This window comes from Oncorhynchus masou, chromosome 10 (assembly GCF_036934945.1).
Source record: "Oncorhynchus masou masou isolate Uvic2021 chromosome 10, UVic_Omas_1.1, whole genome shotgun sequence".
In the NCBI taxonomy this organism is placed as follows: domain Eukaryota; kingdom Metazoa; phylum Chordata; class Actinopteri; order Salmoniformes; family Salmonidae; genus Oncorhynchus; species Oncorhynchus masou.
The window spans coordinates 38,610,509-38,632,766 of record NC_088221.1 but is presented as its reverse complement, the minus strand read 5'-3'; the positions used below and the strand labels follow the sequence as shown (position 1 = coordinate 38,632,766).

General features: G+C 51.0%; 1 protein-coding gene across 3 annotated transcripts in view; it reads right to left on the bottom strand.

The window, feature by feature from the left end:
* LOC135547593 (voltage-dependent L-type calcium channel subunit beta-4-like) overlaps nucleotides 1–22,258 on the bottom strand; it is a 73,726-nt gene that overhangs the window by 40,685 nt on the left and 10,783 nt on the right. For 2 of the 3 annotated variants that reach the window (XM_064976733.1, XM_064976735.1), the window contains exon 1: nucleotides 17,864–18,240. The exons of the other annotated variant lie outside the window; for it this stretch is intronic. In XM_064976733.1, the coding sequence (XP_064832805.1) occupies nucleotides 17,864–17,908 (45 nt within the window). In that variant the 5' untranslated portion in view covers nucleotides 17,909–18,240. Of the gene's footprint in view, nucleotides 1–17,863; nucleotides 18,241–22,258 lie in introns of those variants that run through there. 3 annotated transcript variants of the gene reach the window in all.

Here is a 22,258-nt window from a genome sequence, read left to right as displayed (position 1 = left end):
AGTGACGAGAGAGAAGAGGGCCACTATCATCTCCACTACTGCTCCTGCTGCTACTACTGCTGAAATTCATATTCTCTCTCTCTCTCTCTGACAAACGATCTTAGGCACTGCCTATATCAACCACGACCACCACCTTCTCTTCCATTCCCATGCTATAACCTGTGAAGAACTGCAACCTCCCCCTCTCCTGTGTGGACAGTGTGGACTATGGAGCTCCATTGGCTTTCGGAGAAACAATAAATACCTAACAACACAGGGACATTTGGAGACATGGAGGGTTCTGTAGATATACTGTGACATGTTGTAACACACATGATGTCACAACCATGTGAGGCATGACATTCCTTTGGCCTATTTACATATATGGGCTGTAGGGTTTTCCACTGTACAATACTGAATAAAGCAAGCAGAGTAGCATGTTTCTCTGTGTACCAGCAATGAGCCTATACCACCACCTCTCCTAAAAAGCTCTTAACCCAACCTCTACCTCTACTCCCAGCTCTCAACCTAACCTCCACCTTTCCTCCCTGCTCTCAACCTAACCTCTACCTCTCTTCCCTGCTCTCAACCTAACCTCTACCTCTCCTCTCTGCTCTCAACCTAACCTCTACCTCTCCTCTCTGCTCTCAACCTAACCTCCACCTCTCCTCTCTGCTCTCATCCTAACCTCTACCTCTCCTCTCTGCTCTCAACCTAACCTCTACCTCTCCTCTCTGCTCTAAACCTAATCTCTATATCTCCTCTCTGCTCTCAACCTAACCTCCACCTCTCCTCTCTGCTCTCAACCTAACCTCCACCTCTCCTCTCCACCTAACCTCTACCTCTCCTCCCTGCTCTCAACCTAACCTCCACCTCTCCTCTCTGCTCTCAACCTAACCTCTACCTCTCCTCTCTGCTCTCAACCTAACCTCCACCTCTCCTCCCTGCTCTTAACCTAACCTCCACCTCTCCTCTCCACCTAACCTCTACCTCTCCTCTCTGCTCTCAACCTAACCTCCACCTCTCCTCCCTGCTCTTAACCTAACCTCCACCTCTCCTCTCCACCTAACCTATACCTCTCCTCCCTGCTCTTAACCTAACCTCTACCTCTCCTCTCTGCTCTCAACCTAACCTCTACCTCTCCTCTCTGCTCTCAACCTAACCTCCACCTCTCCTCTCTGCTCTCAACCTAATCTCTATATCTCCTCTCTGCTCTCAACCTAACCTCTACCTCTCCTCCCTGCTCTTAACCTAACCTCCACCTCTCCTCTCTGCTCTCAACCTAACCTCTACCTCTCCTCCCTGCTCTTAACCTAACCTCCACCTCTCCTCTCTGCTCTCAACCTAATCTCCACCTCTCCTCTCCTCTCCACTCTCAACCTAACCTCCACCTCTCCTCTCTGCTCTCAACCTAACCTCCACCTCCACCTCTCCTCTCCACCTAACCTCTACCTCTCCTCCCTGCTCTTAACCTAAACTCTACCTCTCCTCCCTGCTCTCAACCTAACCTCTACCTCTCCTCTCTGCTCTCAACCTAACCTCCACCTCTCCTCTCCACCTAACCTCTACCTCTCCTCCCTGCTCTTAACCTAAACTCTACCTCTGCTCCCTGCTCTCAACCTAACCTCTACCTCTCCTCTCTGCTCTCAACCTAACCTCCACCTCTCCTCTCCACCTAACCTCTACCTCTCCTCCCTGCTCTTAACCTAACCTCCACCTCTCCTCTCTGCTCTCAACCTAACCTCCACCTCTCCTCTCCCCTCTCAACCTAACCTCCACCTCTCCTCTCCACCTAACCTCTACCTCTCCTCCCTGCTCTTAACCTAACCTCCACCTCTCCTCTCTGCTCTCAACCTAATCTCCACCTCTCCTCTCCTCTCTGCTCTCAACCTAACCTCCACCTCTCCTCTCCAATCTCAACCTAATCTCCACCTCTCCTCTCCTCTCCACTCTCAACCTAACCTCCACCTCTCCTCTCCTATCCACTCTTAACCTAACCTCCCCCATTCTCTGGTGCAAACCTAGTGGACCACACTGCAATCTACATGCATCTTCTCAACTGCTGAAGCATGAAGATCTAGCAGGACAATTCTCCACTGACTACATGGGTCCATGACACAGTAATAGAATATGAGAAAGATATGATGCATTTGGATAAGACAAAATAAATAAATCTAACATGGTCACTAAACCCCATCTTAAATATAATAATAGTAAACCATTCACAAAGGACTTCCTCCAACACTACCATCTAAGATGCATCATCTTCCTCAGACATACATTTAGGCAGCAATGTGTTTCTATACTGGCAGACAAGCTGTTCTGTGGTTCAGCAGAAAGTGGAGGGTTTTCTTCAACAGCACTCCATGGAATTCACAGTCAGACGATCACTCCACTATGGAACACATTAGAACAGGCAGCCAGCTGGACTGTCTTACCATTACTGCTGACTCAGCAATACTGGAGATGATGGGGGAGAATAGGGGAGACAGCTATATTGGGAGAGATTGGGGGGTGATGGGGGAGACTGAGGGAGAATGGGAGAGTGGGGAAGGATGGGAGAGACTGGGGAGGATGGGAGAGAGGATGGGACAACTGCGGGAGGATGGGAGAGACTGAGGGAGGATGTGGAGAGAGACTCCACCATACTGGGGAAGGATGGGGAAGACAGTGGGAGGATCAGGGAGAGACTTAGCTATACTGGGGGAGGATGAGAGAGAGAGAGAGGGAGAGAGAGAGAGACACATATAGCTGTGCATAAGCTCACGGGAGCAGAGAAACATGCTTACAAAAAGTAGCTTGATATGAGCAGTTACACATGATGTATTGCTTTACAATACACCCTATCCACCAATGTTTTCTCCTGGAATAGCGCTTCCCTTTGCAAAACAATCCTAACTAATTACAATCCAGACCAACTTTCACAGTGGAACGAATGCTTTTCCTTATTCCATTTTGTGTGATAGAGCATATGCTTCATGGCCTAAGTGTTATCATAGTGGTCAAGGATGCCCCCTCCAAATGAACAAATACTACAGTTTACTATAGAATACTACAGTACTTACTATAGAATTATATAGTAAACTGTAGTACACTGTAGAATACTATTGAAAATACTACAGTATTATACGCAAAAAATACTAGTAAATACTACAGCAAGGTTCGTAAAAAACACTACAGTCCGCAAAAACACAACCCCTTTTAAACTACAGTACTGTATACAAAAACACAACCCCTTTTAAACTACAGTACTGTATGCAAAAACACAACCCCTTTTAAACTACAGTACTGTATACAAAAACACAACCCTTTTTAAACTACAGTACTGTATGCAAAAACACAACCCCTTTTAAAATACAGTACTGTATACAAAAACACAACACTTTTTAAACTACAGTACTGTATACAAAAACACAACCCTTTTTGGATCACTGGATCACTTTATATTCTGGATCACCTTATATCCTGGATCACTTTATATCCTGGATCACTTTATATTCTGGATCACTTTATGTCCTGGATCACTTTATATCCTGGATCACTTTATACCCCGGATCACTTTATATTCTGGATCACTTTATGTCCTGGATCACTTTATATCCTGGATCACTTTATACCCCGGATCACTTTATATTCTGGATCACTTTATATCCTGGATCACTTTATATCCTGGATCACTTTATATTCTGGATCACTTTATATCCTGGATCACTTTATATCCTGGATCACTTTATATCTTGGATCACTTTATATCCTGGATCACTTTATATCCTGGATCCCTTTATATCCTGGATCACTTTATATCCTGGATCCCTTTATATTCTGGATAACTTTATATCCTGGATCACTTTATATCTTGGATCACTTTATATTCTGGATCACTTTATGTCCTGGATCACTTTATATCCTGGATCACTTTATATCCTGGATCACTTTATATTCTGAATCACTTTATATCCTGGATCACTTTATATCCTGGATCACTTTATATCCTGGATCACTTTATATTCTGAATCACTTTATTACTAAAGATGTCATTGCCATAGTTAGTTTCTTAGCTGTACAGTAAATTGACTAACATTGGTCCAATATCATACAGCAGTTACTTTGTGTTAGAGTATTTACTAATCTCGTATTTATTAAAATTGTGCGTAATTGGGTCAGATGCTCGATTAAGTTCCTAAGGAGATGTATGTGATAAGATACTAGAACCAGGAGCAGAAGTGGGGCAGTAGCTCAACCCCCTTTGATCTACAAGTCTATGGGCCAAATGTCCCTTCCCCTTTGTAAATTCTAATGATGCTCACACCTGCTAGATTGTGATTTGTCCAACTATTCAGTGACTAAAAACTAGCGCACCAGAACAACTGTTGCGAAAAGTCTTTGACAGACGTTACAATACCCTTTATGTTACATAGTAAGCACTTCATATCTCGTGGACAGACTAACATTTGTCAAAGACAAAGCATTTGACAGGTGACACAGTGTAGACAGTGTCTAAGGACTGAGTACAGTAGTGAACTGTGGTACCTTAACTGTCATAGTGCCAGATGATATGAACGATCCATCACCCCTAAAACAGGAATGGACCTCCATCTATTTAAGGCTAGAATCCTTCATGGTGAAACTGCCACGTCCGTTTGCAATATTACAACAACAAAGTAATTACTGCAAACAACAAACACAGTTTTTTTCCCATCGGATATCATTGCAGACGTGACAGAACAGCAGCATGCCAGTATATGTACTGCAAAAAAATTATTGATGCGCAACACTCACTCAGCACTCCGCACCTCCGATAGCATTCCCACCTCCGCCAGCACTCCCACCTCCCCCAGCACTCCCAACCTCCGCCAGCACTCCCACCTCCCCCAGCACTCCCAACCTCCGCCAGCACTCCCACCTCCCCCAGCACTCCCAACCTTCGCCAGCACTCCCAACATCCCCCAGCACTCCCCACCTCCCCCAGCACTTCCAACATCCCCCAGCACTCCCAACATCCCCCAGCACTTCCCAACCTCCCCCAGCACTCCCAACATCCCCCAGCACTTCCAACCTCCCCCCAGCACTCCCAACCTCCCCCAGCACTTCCACCTACCTCAGCACTCCCAATCTTCGCCAGCAATCCCAGCACCTCCCCCAGCACTCCCACCTCCCTCAGCACTCCCCACACTCCCCCAGCACTCCCCACCTCCGCAGCACTCCCACCTCCCTCAGCACTCCCCCTCCCCAGCACTCCCACCTCCCTCAGCACTCCCACCTCCCCCAGCACTCCCACCTCCCCAGCACTCCCACCTCCCTCAGCACTCCCACCTCCCCACCACTCCCACCTCCCTTAGCACTTCCACCTCCCCAGCACTCCCCACTCCCCCAGCACTCCCTTGCAAGCACTTCCACCTCCCCCAGCACTCCCACCTCCCTTAGCACTCCCACCTCCCCACCACTCCCACCTCCCTCAGCACTCCCACCTCCCCACCACTCCCACCTCCCTTAGCACTCCCACCTCCCCACCACTCCCACCTCCCTTAGCACTCCCACCTCCCCCAGCACTCCCACCTCCCTCAGCACTCCCACCCCCCAGCACTCCCACCTCCCCCAGCACTCCCACCTCCCCCAGCACTCCCAACCTCACCTCCCACTCCCCCAGCACTCCCACCTCCCCCCAGCACTCCCCCAGCACTCCCACCTCCCTCAGCACTCCCCACCTCCCCCAGCACTCCGCACCTCCGCAAGCACTCCCACCTCCCTCAGCACCCCCCACCTCCCTCAGCACTCCCACCTCCCCACCACTCCCACCTCCCTCAGCACTCCCACCTCCCCACCACTCCCACCTCCCTTAGCACTTCCACCTCCCCCAGCACTCCCCACCTCCCTCAGCACTCCCCACCTCCCCCAGCACTCCCACCTCCCCACCACTCCCACCTCCCTTAGCACTTCCACCTCCCCCAGCACTCCCCCACCTCCCCCAGCACTCCGCACCTCTGCAAGCACTCCCACCTCCCCACCACTCCCACCTCCCCCAGCACTCCCACCTCCCCACCACTCCCACCTCCCTTAGCACTTCCACCTCCCCCAGCACTCCCCACCTCCCTCAGCACTCCCACCTCCCCCAGCACTCCCCACCTCCCCAGCACTCCACCTCCCTCAGCACTCCCAACCTCCCTCCAGCACTCCCCACCTCCCCCAGCACTCCCACCTCCCCCACCACTCCCACCTCCCTCAGCACTCCCACCTCCCCACCACTCCCACCTCCCTTAGCACTTCCACCTCCCCCAGCACTCCCCACCTCCCTCAGCACTCCCCACTCCCCCAGCACTCCCACCTCCCCCAGCACTCCCACCTCCCTTAGCACTCCCACCTCCCCCAGCACTCCCCCACCTCCCCCAGCACTCCCACCTCTGCAAGCACTCCCACCTCCCCACACTCCCACCTCCCCCAGCACTCCCACCTCCCCACACTCCCCACCTCCCCCAGCACTTCCACCTCCCCAGCACTCCCACCTCCCTCAGCACTCCCACCTCCCTCAGCACTCCCACCTCCCCCAGCACTCCCCACCTCCCCAGCACTTCCACCCCCCCACAGCACTCCCAACCTCTGCCAGCACTCCCCACCTCCCCCAGCACTCCCACCTCCCCAGCACTCCCCCTCCCTCAGTACTCCCCAGCACTCCGCACCTCCCCAGCACTCCCACCTCCCCCAGCACTCCCACCTCCCTCAGAACTCCCACCTCCCCCAGCACTCCCCACCTCCCCCAGCACTCCCCCTCCCCCAGCACTCCCCACCTCCCTCAGCACTCCCCACCTCCCCAGCACTCCCACCTCCCCCAGCACTCCCAACCTCCCCAGCACTCCCCACCTCCCCCAGCACTCCCACCTCCCCCAGCACTCCCCACCTCCCTCAGCACTCCCCACCTCCCCAGCACTCCCACCTCCGCAGCACTCCCACCTCCCTCAGCACTCCCACCTCCCCAGAACTCCCACCTCCCCCAGCACTCCCCACCTCCCCCAGCACTCCCCACCTCCCACTCAGCACTCCCCACCTCCCCAGCACTCCCCACCTCCGCAGCACTCCCACCTCCCTCAGCACTCCCACCTCCCCAGCACTCCCACCTCCCTTAGCACTCCCACCTCCCCCAGCACTCCACCTCCCTCAGCACTCCCACCTCCCCCAGCACTCCCCACCTCCTCCAGCACTTCCACCTCCCTCAGCACTCCCACCTCCCTCAGCACTCCCACCTCCCTCAGCACTCCCACCTCCCCCAGCACTCCCCACCTCCCTCAGCACTCCCCACCTCCCACAGCACTCCGCACCTCCCCCAGCACTCCCCACCTCCCTCAGCACTCCCCACCTCCCACAGCACTCCGCACCTCCCCCAGCACTCCCACCTCCCCCAGCACTCCCCACCTCCCTCAGAACTCCCACCTCCCCCAGCACTCCCCACCTCCCCCAGCACTCCCCACCTCCCTCAGCACTCCCCACCTCCCCAGCACTCCGCACCTCCCCCAGCACTCCCACCTCCCTCAGCACTCCCACCTCCCCAGCACTCCCACCTCCCCCAGCACTCCCCACCTCCCCCAGCACTCCCATCTCCCACAGCACTCCCACCTCCCCCAGCACTCCCCACCTCCCCCAGCACTCCCACCTCCCTCAGCACTCCCACCTCCCTCAGCACTCCCAGCACTCCCCACAGCACTCCCACCTCCCCCAGCACTCCCCACCTCCTCCAGCACTCCCCACCTCCCTCAGCACTCCCACCTCCCCAGCACTCCCACCTCCCCACAGCACTCCCACCTCCCCCAGCACTCCCCACCTCCCCAGCACTCCCACCTCCCACAGCACTCCGCACCTCCCCCAGCACTCCCACCTCCCCACCTCCCCCCAGCACTTCCCACCTCCCACAGCACTCCCACCTACCCCAGTACTCCCACTTCCCTCAGCACTCCGCACCTCCCCCAGCACTCCCACCTCTGCTTTGTCTACAAAACAATAACAATGATTGAGGGGCGGTCAGTGGCGCTGTTTCCCCTACTGCACTTCCATCTCCCTGGAAATGTACTTTTGGGAAATCCCCCATGATGATTGCCCCACAGCTCCCAGCTTGCTGAGTGAGCAGTCTGATTCATCCCAGCCAGTGTGTCACCATAGTTGAGCACTCCGAACAGCTCCCCACCTCCAGCAAACAAAATCCTGGAACTCCCCCAAACTCCCAAAATGACCAGCATCTCCCCCTTCCCCCAGCACTCCCACCATTGCACACCTCCCCAGCACTCTCCACCTCCTCAGCACTCCAGATGCACTGATAAAGTCCAGAATGTGGTTGTATCACTTTGCATCTTCAAAACAATTCCTCTGTATCGTCATCGTCTCACTTCCCCAGCACTCCCACCTACAGACCTGTGATAAGCACTAATAACAACAGTCTACCCCTATTCTGGAGCAGAGATGCCTTGGAGAAGAAACAACGAGACGTCCCTCACAGAACAGATGATACAAACAAATAGACTTGGACAAATCTTGAGGATACAGCAATAGAACATACGGCAATAGAACATACGGCAATAGAACATACGGCAATAGAACATACTCCCACATACCCAATAGAACATACGGCAATAGAACATACCTCAGAACATACAGCAACATGCCCCAATAGTAGTGTAATAAGTGCATTTCAGTGTACAAAGACAGATGGAGGAATAGTTGTAAAAAGGCCTGTTAGATCCCTGCTCAGTGTGAATCTATACTCCCCTTTCCCCCTACACTCCCCACCAAGCCCCAACTCAGTGTGAATCTATACTCCCTTTCCCTCCCTACACTCCCCACCAAGCCCCAACTCAGTGTGAATCTATACTCCCCTTTCCCCTCCCTACACTCCCCACCAAGCCCCAACTCAGTGTGAATCTATACTCCCCCCTCCTACACAAGCCCCAACTCAGTGTGAATCTATACTCCCCTTTCCCTCCCTACACTCCCCACCAAGCCCCAACTCAGTGTGAATCTATACAGCTTGCTCCTCCCCACCAAGCCCCAACTACACTCCCATCCCCAGCCAGTGTATCTATACCCCCCCTAGCCCCAACTCAGTGTGAATCTATACTCCCTTTCCCTCCCTACACTCCCCACCAAGCCCCAACTCAGTGTGAATCTATACTCCCCCTCCCTTTCCCACACTCCCCCACCAAGCCCCAACTCAGTGTGAATCTATACTCCCCTTTCCAACACTCCCCACCAAGCCCCAACTCAGTGTGAATCTATACTCCCCTTTCCTCCCTACACTCCCCACCAAGCCCCAACTCAGTGTGAATCTATACAACATTGCACTCCCTACACTCCCCACCAAGCCCCAACTCAGTGTGAATCTATACTTTTCCCTCCCTACACTCCCCACCAAGCCCCAACTCAGTGTGAATCTATACTCCCCTTTCCTCCCTACACTCCCCACCAAGCCCCAACTCAGTGTGCATACTTTTCCTCCCTAAAACTCAGTGTGAATCTATACTCCCCTTTCCCTCCCTACACTCCCCACCAAGCCCCAACTCAGTGTGAATCTATACTCCCCTTTCCCTCCCTACACTCCCCACCAAGCCCCAACTCAGTGTGAATCTATACTCCCACACTCCCCACCAAGCCCCAACTCAGTGTGAATCTATACTCCCTTTCCTCCCTACACTCCCCCAAACTCAGTGTGAATCCTCCAACTCCCCAGGAATCTATACTCCCTTTCCCTCCCTCTGGAGCCCCCCCCTCCCTAGAGATGCCCCAACTCAGTGAAGAATCTATACTCCCCTTTCCCTCCCTACACTCCCCACCAAGCCCCAACTCAGTGTGAATCTATAACAACCAAGCCCCAACTTGGAATCTAACTCCCCTTTCCCTCCCTACACTCCCCACCAGCCCCAACTCAGTGTGAATCATACTCCCAATAGAACATCCCCACCAAGCCCCAACTCAGTGTGAATCTATACTCCCCTTTCCAACATCCCAATAGAACATACGGCCCCAACTCAGAATCTATACTCCCCCCCTCCCTACATACCCATACAATAGCCCCAACTCAGTATGGCAATGAATCTATACTCCCCTTTCCCTCCCTACATACCAAGCCCCAACTCAGTGTGAATAATACTCCCCTTTCATTACACTCCCCACCAAGCCCCAACTGTACAGGAAGACAGATGGAGGAATAGTGTGAATCTATACTCCCTGTTAGATCCCCTTTCCTCCCTACACTCCCCACCAAGCCCAACTCAGTGAATCTATACTCCCCTTTCCCTCCCTACACTCCCCACCAAGCCCCAACTCAGTGTGAATCTATACTCCCCTTTCCCCCTACACCCCCACCAAGCCCCAACTCAGTGTGAATCACTCCCCTTTCCCTCCCTACACTCCCCACCAAGCCCCAACTCAGTGTGAATCTATACTCCCCTTTCCCTATACACTCCCCACCAAGCCCCAACTCAGTGTGAATCTATACTCCCCCTTTCCCCTCCCTACACTCCCCACCAAGCCCCAACTCAGTGTGAATCTATACCCCAACTCAGTGTGAATCTATACTCCCTCCCTCCCTACACTCCCCACCAAGCCCCAACTCAGTGTGAATCTATACTCCCCTTTCCTCCCTACACTCCCCACCAAGCCCCAACTCAGTGTGAATCTATACTCCCCTTTCCCCCTACACTCCCCACACTCCCCACCAAAGCCCCAACTCAGTGTGAATCTATACTCCCCTTTCCCTCCCTACACTCCCCACCAAGCCCCAACTCAGTGTGTATCTATACTCCCCTTTCCCTCCCTACACTCCCCACCAAGCCCCAACTCAGTGTGAATCTATACTCCCCTTTCCCTCCCTACACTCCCCACCAAGCCCCAACTCAGTGTGAATCTATACTCCCCTTTCCCTCCCTACACTCCCCACCAAGCCCCAACTCAGTGTGAATCTATACTCCCCTTTCCCTCCCTACACTCCCCACCAAGCCCCAACTCAGTGTGAATCTATACTCCCCTTTCCCTCCCTACACTCCCCACCAAGCCCCAACTCAGTGTGAATCTATACTCCACTTTCCCTCCCTACACTCCCCACCAAGCCCCAACTCAGTGTGAATCTATACTCCCCTTTCCCTCCCTACACTCCCCACCAAGCCACAACACAGGGTTCTCTTACTGATGCCCATCACACGTCAACGTAAAGCTGGGTTGCTCCATAGCAATGGAGGATAATGGTTGTGTTTATGAAGACCTATTGTAGCGCTGCGTAGGTCGACAGACACTATCTCCATGCACTGATAGGACTGCGGCATTGCTCTGTGTTTTAGACCTCAGGGTTCTTTGATCGTCGGCATTCCTATGTGTGTTGTCGTTACTACACTTTTCCCTCGGATAGAAAGAGAGTGAGAGGAGAAAACAACAGAGCGAGAGAAGGAAAATGGTGAGAAGCTTTCCTTTTAAATGAGACAAAATGTTTGCAGCTCTCTGTTCCAAGGGGCTACAGAAGGATACATGAAGCAATCACAACCTTATTTTATTATTTCACCTTTATTTAACCAGGTGGGCTAGTTGAGAACAAGTTCTCATTTGCAACTGCGACCTGGCCAAGATAAAGCATAGCAGTGTGAACAGACAACACAGAGTTACACATGGAGTAAACAATTAACAAGTCAATAACACAGTAGAAAAAAAGGTGAGTCTATATACATTGTGTAGCAAAAGGCATGAGGAGGTAGGCGAATAATTACAATTTTGCAGATTAACACTGGGGTGATAAATGATCAGATGGTCATGTACAGGTAGAGATATTGGTGTGCAAAAGAGCAGAAAAATAAATAAATAAAAACAGTATGGGGATGAGGTAGGTGAAAATGGGTGGGCTATTTACCCATAGACTATGTACAGCTGCAGCGATCGGTTAGCTGCACAGATAGCAGATGTTTGAAGTTGGTGAGGGAGATTAAAGGGAAGGCTAGGGCTCGGCTGGCTAAACACACACACACAGCGAGAGTTACAACATTTACTGGCTAATCAGTCATCCACAGGCATGGTAGATGGTCGAGAGAGAGAGCCCTGTATGTCCAGATCAGTGGTAGATGGTCATGGTAGATGGTCGAGAGAGAGAGCCCTGTATGTCCAGATCAGTGGTAGATCGTCATGGTAGATGGTCGAGAGAGAGAGCCCTGTATGTCCAGATCAGTGGTAGATGGTCATGGTAGATGGTCGAGAGAGAGAGCCCTGTATGTCCAGATCAGTGGTAGATGGTCATGGTAGATGGTCATGGTAGATGGTCGAGAGAGCCCTGTATGTCCAGATCAGTGGTAGATGGTCAGAGAGTAGATGGTCGAGAGAGAGAGCCCTGTATGTCCAGATCAGTGGTAGATGGTCAGGGTAGATGGTCGAGAGAGAGAGCCCTGTATGTCCAGATCAGTGGTAGATGGTCGAGAGAGAGAGCCCTGTATGTCCAGATCAGTGGTAGATGGTCGAGAGAGAGAGCCCTGTATGTCCAGATCAGTGGTAGATGGTCATGGTAGATGGTCGAGAGAGAGAGCCCTGTATGTCCAGATCAGTGGTAGATGGTCAGGGTAGATGAGAGAGAGAGCCCTGTATGTCCAGATCAGTGGTAGATGGTCATGTGTAGAGATCAGTGGTAGATGGTCATGGTAGATGGTCGAGAGAGAGAGCCCTGTATGTCCAGATCAGTGGTAGATGGTCAGAGATGGTCGAGAGAGAGATCAGTGGTAGATGGTCCCTGTATGTCCAGATCAGTGGTAGATGGTCATGGTAGATGGTCAGAGAGAGAGCCCTGTATGTCCAGATCAGTGGTAGATGGTCATGGTAGATGGTCGAGAGAGAGAGCCCTGTATGTCCAGATCAGTGGTAGATGGTCATGGTAGATGGTCGAGAGAGAGAGCCCTGTATGTCCAGATCAGTGGTAGATGGTCCAGATGTGGTAGATGGTCATGGTAGATGGTCGAGAGAGAGAGCCCTGTGTCCAGATCAGTGGTAGATGGTCATGGTAGATGGTCGAGAGAGAGCCCTGTATGTCCAGATCAGTGGTAGATGGTCATGGTAGATGGTCGAGATCCAGATCAGTGGTAGATGGTCATGGTAGATGGTCGAGAGAGAGAGTATGTCCTGTATGTCCAGATCAGTGGTAGATGGATCAGTGGTAGATGGTCAGGGTAGATGGTCGAGAGAGCCCTGTATGTCCAGATCAGTGGTAGATGGTCAGGGTAGATGGTCGAGAGAGAGAGCCCTGTATGTCCAGATCAGTGGTAGATGGTCATGGTAGATGGTGGTGTATGTCCAGATCAGTGGTAGATGGTCAGGGTAGATGGTCCCTGTATGTCCAGATCAGTGGTAGATGGTCAGTAGATGGTCGAGAGAGAGAGCCCTGTATGTCCAGATCAGTGGTAGATGGTCATGGTAGAGATGTGGTAGATGGTCATGGTAGAGAGAGAGCCCTGTATGTCCAGATCAGTGGTAGATGGTCAGGGTAGATGGTCGAGAGAGAGAGCCCTGTATGTCCAGATCAGTGGTAGATGGTCATGGTAGATGGTCCAGATCAGTGGTAGATGGTCAGGGTAGATGGTCCCTGTATGTCCAGATCAGTGGCAGAGAGAGAGCCCTGATGGTCATGGTAGATGGTCATGGTAGATGTGGTAGATGGTCGAGATGGTCGAGAGAGAGAGCCCTGTATGTCCAGATCAGTGGTAGATCAGGGTAGATGGTCAGAGAGATCAGTGGTAGATGGTCAGTGTATGTCCAGATCAGGTCAGGGTAGATGGTCGAGAGAGAGAGCCCTGTATGTCCAGATCAGTGGTAGATGGTCATGGTAGATGGTCGAGAGAGAGAGCCCTGTATGTCCAGATCAGTGGTAGATGGTCATGGTGGTCGAGATGGTCCAGATCAGAGATGGTCATGGTAGATGGTCCCCTGTATGTCCAGATCAGTGGTAGATGGTCATGGTAGATGGTCGAGAGAGAGAGCCCTGTATGTCCAGATCAGTGGTAGATGGTCAGGTAGGGTCGATGGTCCAGATCAGTGGTAGATCAGGGTAGATGGTCGAGAGAGAGAGCCCTGTATGTCCAGATCAGTGGTAGATGGTCATGGTAGATGGTCGAGAGAGAGAGCCCTGTATGTCCAGATCAGTGGTAGATGGTCATGGTAGATGGTCAGGGTAGTCCAGATCAGTGGTAGATGGTCATGGTAGATGGTCGAGAGAGAGAGCCCTGTATGTCCAGATCAGTGGTAGATGGTCATGGTAGATGGTCAGAGAGAGAGCCCTGTATGTCCAGATCAGTGGTAGATGGTCATGGTAGATGGTCGAGAGAGAGAGCCCTGTATGTCCAGATCAGTGGTAGATGGTCATGGTAGATGGTCGAGAGAGAGAGCCCTGTATGTCCAGATCAGTGGTAGATGGTCATGGTAGATGGTCGAGAGAGAGAGCCCTGTATGTCCAGATCAGTGGTAGATGGTCATGGTAGATGGTCGAGAGAGAGAGAGCCCTGTATGTCCAGATCAGTGGTAGATGGTCAGATGGTCAGATCAGTGGTAGATAGAGATGGTCGTAGAGAGAGAGCCCATCCAGATCAGTAGATGGTCGATCAGTGGTAGATGGTCATGGAGAGAGCCCTGTATGTCCAGATCAGTGGTAGATGGTCATGGTAGATGGTCGAGAGAGAGAGCCCTGTATGTCCAGATCAGTGGTAGATGGTCATGATCAGTGGTAGATGGTCAGGGTAGATGGTCGAGAGAGAGAGCCCTGTATCAGTGGTAGATGGTCATGGTAGATGGTCGAGAGAGATGTCCAGATCAGTGGTAGATGGTCATGGTAGATGGTCCCCTGTATGTCCAGATCAGTGGTAGATGGTCATGGTAGATGGTCAGATGTATGTCCAGATCAGTGGTAGATGGTCATGGTAGATGGTCCAGAGAGAGAGAGCCCTGTATGTCCAGATCAGTGGTAGATGGTCAGGTGGTAGATGGTCATGGTAGATGGTCGAGAGAGAGAGCCCTGGTCCAGATCAGTGGTAGATGGTCAGAGATGGTCGAGAGAGAGCCCTGTATGTCCAGATCAGTGGTAGATGGTCAGGGTAGATGGTCGAGAGAGAGAGCCCTGTCAGGGTAGATGGTCAGAGAGAGAGCCCTGTCCAGATCCAGTGGTAGATGGTCAGGGTAGATGGTCGAGAGAGAGAGCCCTGTATGTCCAGATCAGTGGTAGATGGTCAGAGATGGTCGAGAGAGAGAGCCCTGTATGTCCAGATCAGTGGTAGATGGTCAGGGTAGATGGTCGAGAGAGAGAGCCCTGTATGTCCAGATCAGTGGTAGATGGTCAGGGTAGATGGTCGAGAGAGAGAGAGCCCTGTATGTCCAGCCCAGGGTGATGGTCGATGTCCAGATCAGTGGTAGATGGTCAGTAGATGGTCGAGAGAGAGAGCCCTGTATGTCCAGATCAGTGGTAGATGGTCAGGTAGATGGTCGAGAGAGAGCCCTGTATGTCCAGATCAGTGGTAGATGGTCAGGGTAGATGGTCAGAGAGAGAGCCCTGTATGTCCAGATCAGTGGTAGATGGTCATGGTAGATGGTCGAGAGAGAGAGCCCTGTATGTCCAGATCAGTGGTAGATGGTCAGGGTAGATGGTCGAGAGAGAGAGCCCTGTATGTCCAGATCAGTGGTAGATGGTCATGGTAGATGGTCGAGAGAGAGAGAGAGCCCTGTATGTCCAGATCAGTGGTAGATGGTCAGGGTAGATGGTCGAGAGAGAGAGAGCCCTGTATGTCCAGATCAGTGGTAGATGGTCATGGTAGATGGTCGAGAGAGAGAGAGAGCCCTGTATGTCCAGATCAGTGGTAGATGGTCGAGAGAGAGAGCCCTGTACGTCCAGATCAGTGGTAGATGGTCATGGTAGATGGTCGAGAGAGAGAGCCCTGTATGTCCAGATCAGTGGTAGATGGTCAGGGTAGATGGTCGAGAGAGAGAGCCCTGTATGTCCAGATCAGTGGTAGATGGTCATGGTAGATGGTCGAGAGAGAGAGCCCTGTATGTCCAGATCAGATCAGTGGTAGATGGTCATCAGGTAGATGGTCGAGAGAGAGAGCCCTGTATGTCCAGATCAGAGAGATGGTCGAGAGAGAGAGCCCTCAGTGGTAGATGGTCATGGTAGAGAACCAGAGAGAGCCCTGGTCCAGATCAGTGGTAGATGGTCATGGTAGATGGTCGAGAGAGAGAGCCCTGTATGTCCAGATCAGTGGTAGATGGTCATGGTAGATGGTCGAGAGAGAGAGCCCTGTATGTCCAGATCAGTGGTAGATGGTCATGGTAGATGGTCGAGACCAGATCAGTGGAGATGGTCATGGTAGATGGTCGAGAGAGAGCCCTGTATGTCCAGATCAGTGGTAGATGGTCCCGATCAGTGGTAGATGGTCAAGATGGTCGAGAGAGAGAGCCCTGTATGTCCAGATCAGTGGTAGATGGTCATGGTAGATGGTCAAGAGAAGCCCTGTATGTCCAGATCAGTGGTAGATGGTCATGGTAGATGGTCGAAGAGAAGCCCTGTATGTCCAGATCAGTGGTAGATGGTCATGGTAGATGGTCGAGAGAGAGAGCCCTGTATGTCCAGATCAGTGGTAGATGGTCATGGTAGATGGTCGAGAGAGAGAGCCCTGTATGTCCAGATCAGTGGTAGATGGTCATGGTAGATGGTCGAGAGAGAGAGCCCTGTATGTCCAGATCAGTGGTAGATGGTCATGGTAGATGGTCGATGAGAGCCCTGTATGTCCAGATCAGTGGTAGATGGTCATGGTAGATGGTCCCCTGAACCAGATCAGTGGTAGATGGTCATGGTAGATGGTCAGAGTCCAGATCAGTGGTAGATGGTCAGGGTAGATGGTCGAGAGAGAACCCTGTATGTCCAGATCAGTGGTAGATGGTCACCCAGTGGTAGATGGTCAGGGTAGATGGTCGAGAGAGAGAGATGTCCAGATCAGTGGTAGATGGTCAGGGTAGATGGTCGAGAGAGAGAGCCAAGAGAACCTACAGAGAACACAAAGAGACAGAGAACCGTACAGAGAAGCTACAGAGAACTGTGCAGAGAACCTACAGAGAACCAAGACAACCTACAGAGAACCAAGAGAACCTACAGAGAACCAAGAGAACCTACAGAGAACCAAGAGAACCTACAGAGGACCAAGAGAACCCGCGGGGAACCAAGAGAACCTACAGAGAACCAAGAGAACCTACAGAGAACCAAGAGAACCCGCAGGGAACCAAGAGAACCTACAGAGAACCAAGATAACCTACAGAGAACCAAGAGAACCTACAGAGGACCAAGAGAACCCGTGGGGAACCAAGAGAACCTACAGAGAACCAAGAGAACCGTGCAGTTAGGAGATGACAGTAACACAGACACATGCGTCCCTCTTCTCTCATCCCCCCTTCCCTCCATCCCTCCTCTCCCCCACCCCTCCCTCCATCCCTCCTCCCCCTCTCCCTCCCTCCTCTACCCCTCCCCCCACCTCCCCTCCATGGTCCACCCACCTACTCTGTTCCAACTCAACAGAGGAAACATAATATACAAGCTGAATCTCCAGCCTCCCCCAACCCTGTGTGTGTGTGTGTGTGTGTGTGTGTGTGTGTGTGTGTGTGTGTGTGTGTGTGTGTGTGTGTGTGTGTGTGTGTGTGTGTGTGTGTGTGTGTGTGTGTGTGTGTGTGTGTGTGTGTGTGTGTGTGTGTGTTTGCATGTTCAACCAGCATCAACTGTGTGGTTCTGTCAATACACAGGCATCTCTCTCTCCCTCTCTCTCTCACACACGCAAACAATGAGAGAATAACAGCACCGTACAGGCAGTTACCACTGCTTACATGGTCTACCCTTACACTACACCCCATTACTCACCGCCTCGGAGTCTTCCAATCCATGTAGGTACAAATTATCATACATGGAGGTTTGATATTCCAACAAGCACCTCTTGAGAATTGACAAAAATAGCAAGGATGGCTTGAAGCACCAGCACCAGAGATGGTTACATTCCCTCTAGAAAACAACAACACTAAAGCAGAAATGAGAAACAGGTGGAGTTTTTCTTATTGTTCTCCTCCCTGAGCCTTGATGGTGAATTAGATGGTTTTCCCCCCTAGCTTAAAGAATTGTCCTTATTTCCATCATCTTAATAAGGCAACGCAGAGCTTCAGTTATCCTCAGATGCTGCTGTCTAGATCCAGACCTGGCATTTTATCTCCCTTCCAAACAGAGAGCAGGAGAGGAGAGCCAACCATTCCTCAATCACAGGCTGATGACAGAGCAGGGGGGCAGGCTTCTGATTGGCTGCTTCATGTTCCAGTCAGCTTGGAAGAGCATTCTCACTGATGGTGAATAAGGAAGTGAGAGAAATGGAAAGGAGAGGAGGGTCTGTAGCTTGAGAGCAGCTGACTTTCCCATCCACCTCTGACAGTGGTTTCTTGTATTTCTTTACCAGTGTCTAATACCCTGTGTTGTATTCTCTCCATCTCTCTCTCTTTCACTCTTTACCTCTATCCCCTCCCCTCTCTCTTTACCTCTATCCCCTCCCCTCTCTCTCTTTACTCTTTCCTTCTTTACCTCTACCCCTCTCCTCTCTCTCTTTACCTCTATCCCCTCCCCTCTCTCTCTCTCTTTACCTCTATCCCCTCCCATCTCTCTTTACCTCTATCCCCTTCCCCTCACTCTTTAACTAATCTCCCTCCCCTCTCTCTCTTTACGTCTATCCCCCTCCACTCTCTCTCTCTACCTCTATCCCCCTCCCTCTCTATTTACCTCTATCCCCCTCCCCTATTTCTTTACCTTTATCCCCTCCCCTCTTCCCCTCTCTGTTTTTATTTTCCTCTGTCATAAGGTGGCTTGCTGACGAGGAGAGAGTGTGTGTGTGTTTGTATGTGTGTGTGTGAGGATCTCCTGACCTAATCACCCAGGTTTAACAGCCACACACACACACTGTCACATCATTCACACACACAGCATCATGCCATACATGAATCATTACAAATTGGATCTTGACCCATGTTGATCCTCACAGTGTTGATCCTCACAGTGTTGATCCTCACAGTGTTGTTCCACACAGTGTTAATCATCACAGTGTTGATCCTCACAGTGTTCCAATACCCAGGTTCTGTGTTAAACCATCTTCATGGACCCACTGGGACCATAAAACACCCAACATGCAGTCTACAGATTTACTAGGTCATTAGACTTGGTAGGGATCAAAGGGTTAAGAAAAAAATATAACAAAAAAAGACAAATGAATGTGTATAGACTAATCTCATGTGATATACAATTAGACATAAATCTATTTTATTTTATAATGATGCAATATATTCATGGTATATTTTTGGTCATTTCTGATTCCATTTCTAGATTTGCAAACAAGTGTTTCCCTTTGCTTTAATCAAGTTAAATTGCAGTGAACCACGTCTCATTGTGTGGGTTCCTTTCTCAAGGCATGGTGGAAGACTGGAGTAATGTCGCCCTCTAGTGATGAAGAGACTTACAGCAGGTGCAACTGCTACAAACTACAGTCCTCTAGTTCAGGGTCTCTCAAAGTCGGTCCTGGGACCCCCCCAGGGCACACGTTTTGGTTTTTCCCTAGCATTACACAGCTGATTCAGATAATCAAAGACTGATGATGAGTTGGTTATTTTAATCAGATGTGTAGTGCTGGGGGGGTTCAGTGGTTCTTCAACATTTTTAGCTCGAGAACCAAATGAGAAATTGACAGTCCTCCTGTGACCCAAATCATCCTCCAACAACCCAAATTAAGAAGAAATAATGTGTGATCACATGCCCAGGGCCCCACTTTGAGTCCTGACCCATAGTTGAAAAACCACTGCTCTAGTTTGAAAATATAAAACATTACACCTGGACAGGTTTGAGTCTCTGCTACCCCACCCTTTTAGGATACTAAGGAGGAGTGTCCATCCTTTCCACACCCCTGACCTCTGTGGTAAACCCCTGAGATCCACCCCACACCTCTGTGGTAAACCCCTGAGATCCCCCCCCCCACCTCTGTGGTAAACCCCTGAGATCCCCCCCCACCTCTGTGGTAAACCCCTGAGATCCCCCCCCCCACCTCTGTGGTAAACCCCAGAGATCACCCCCCACCTCTGTGGTAAACCCTGAGATCCCCCCCCACCTCTGTGGTAAACCCCTGAGATCCCCCCCCCACCTCTGTGGTAAACCCTGAGATCCCCCCCCACCTCTGTGGTAAACCCCTGAGATCCCCCCCCCCACCTCTGTGGTAAACCCTGAGATCCACCCCCCACCTCTGTGGTAAACCCCTGAGATTCCCCCCCCACCTCTGTGGTAAACCCTGAGATCCACCCCCCACCTCTGTGGTAAACCCCTGAGATTCCCCCCCCCCACCTCTGTGGTAAACCCTGAGATCCACCCCCCACTTCTGTTAAGTTATAGCAATGGCATAAAAGGGACAATCAACTCAGGGCTCTATGCATTCACTGGAAAATAATGCAACCCTGTGGAAGGTCAGTTCCACCCTGCTAGAGCGTCGTGGAACACACCTTCCACGTTGTCCATTATTTTCCATAGAATGCATAGCCCCTCGTTGATTATACCTTACATAATACATACAGATTATAAAGACCAGCTAAAACCACCTATAACTTAAAATTATAGTTGAGTTGAACGTACAGTATTCTAAGGTGTGATATTATATGGCCTATGTTCAGTAGTATCTAGAAGCAGGCAGCAGAGAGCATTCATGCACTACAGATGTCCAGGGAGAGAAACCCTGCTGCACCAAGAGCTGACACTCTGCCTGACTGTACTATAATGTGTTTATATCTAATCTGAATTAGGGTTCAAAATCAATTAGATTTTCAAAAGGGCAAGGATTTTGTTGTCAATGCACTCTATGAGATGTCAATGTAAGGGAGAGTGGGGTAAGTTGAGCCAAAGGGGTGACATTCTAGACGATTCTGTGCTTCCAACTTGTGGCAACAGTTTGGGGAAGGCCCTTTCCTGTTTCAGCATGACAATGTCCCTGTGCACAATGTGAGGTCCATACAGAAATTATTTGTTGAGATCGGTGTGGAAGAACTTGACTGGCCTACACAGAGCCCTGACCTCAACCCCATCGGACACCTTTGGGATGAACTGGAGGGTGAAGAGGGGGTAAGGAGAGGAGGTGAAAGGGTGAGAATGGGGTGAGAAGATGAGAGGAGGTGAAAGGGTGAGAATGGGGTGAGAAGATGAGGGGAGAGGGGAGTGGGAAAGGGTGAGAATGGGGTGAGAAGATGAGGGGAGAGGAGGTGAAAGGGTGAGAATGGGGTGAGAAGATGAGGGGAGAGGAGGTGAAAGGGTGAGAATGGGGTGAGAAGATGAGGGGAGAGGAGATGAAAGGGTGAGAATATGGTGAGAAGATGAGGGGAGAGGAGGTGAAAGGGTGAGAATGGGGTGAGAAGATGAGGGGAGAGGAGGTGAAAGGGTGAGAATATGGTGAGAAGATGAGGGGAGAGGAGGTGAAAGGGTGAGAATGGGGTGAGAAGGTGAGGGGAGAGGAGGTGAAAGGGTGAGAATGGGGTGAGAAGATGAGGGGAGAGGAGGTGAAAGGGTGAGAATATGGTGAGAATATGAGGGGAGAGGAGGTGAAAGGGTGAGAAGTGGGAGAGCTGTGTCCATAGCCTCATGAAGAAGAAACTCCTGAATAAACTGTTCCAGAGTTCAGCCAGGCGACCTACGAAAGAGGGAAAATCAAGCCTTACCGTAATACTTTTTTGGTTTGTTTGCAATGTCATCTAATGAGCTGTGAATAACATCAGTGACTCAATCAGATCTTTATTGGTTCAGATGTGCAAAATACAATTGATTTGAGATTCTTGCTTTCGCAGCAGTGCTTTATAAAATGGTAGTTATGACCAACAGTTGTGTGTGTGTTTATAGCACAGGACACTGATTAACTTACATATGTCCCTAATTTTACAGCTCCAGGTGATCAGTTCCCAAAAGCTGCTGATGCTATAACTGAAAGTAGAAAAATAGGCTAACTGGATGGTTTTATTTAAGACATTGTCTAAGTCCCAAATGGCACCCTATTCCCTATATAGTGCACTACTTTCGACCGAGCCCTATGGGCCCTGCTCAAAAGTAGTGCACTATGTAGGAGGGAATAGGGTGCCATTTGGGTCATTTGGGACACATATTTGTGATTTAGAAAGGAAATGACATCTCGGGCAACATTCAGTGAATTCAGACGAGCTTCGCTGCTTCGCTGCTTCGCTGCTTCGCTTCACCCCAAATTGT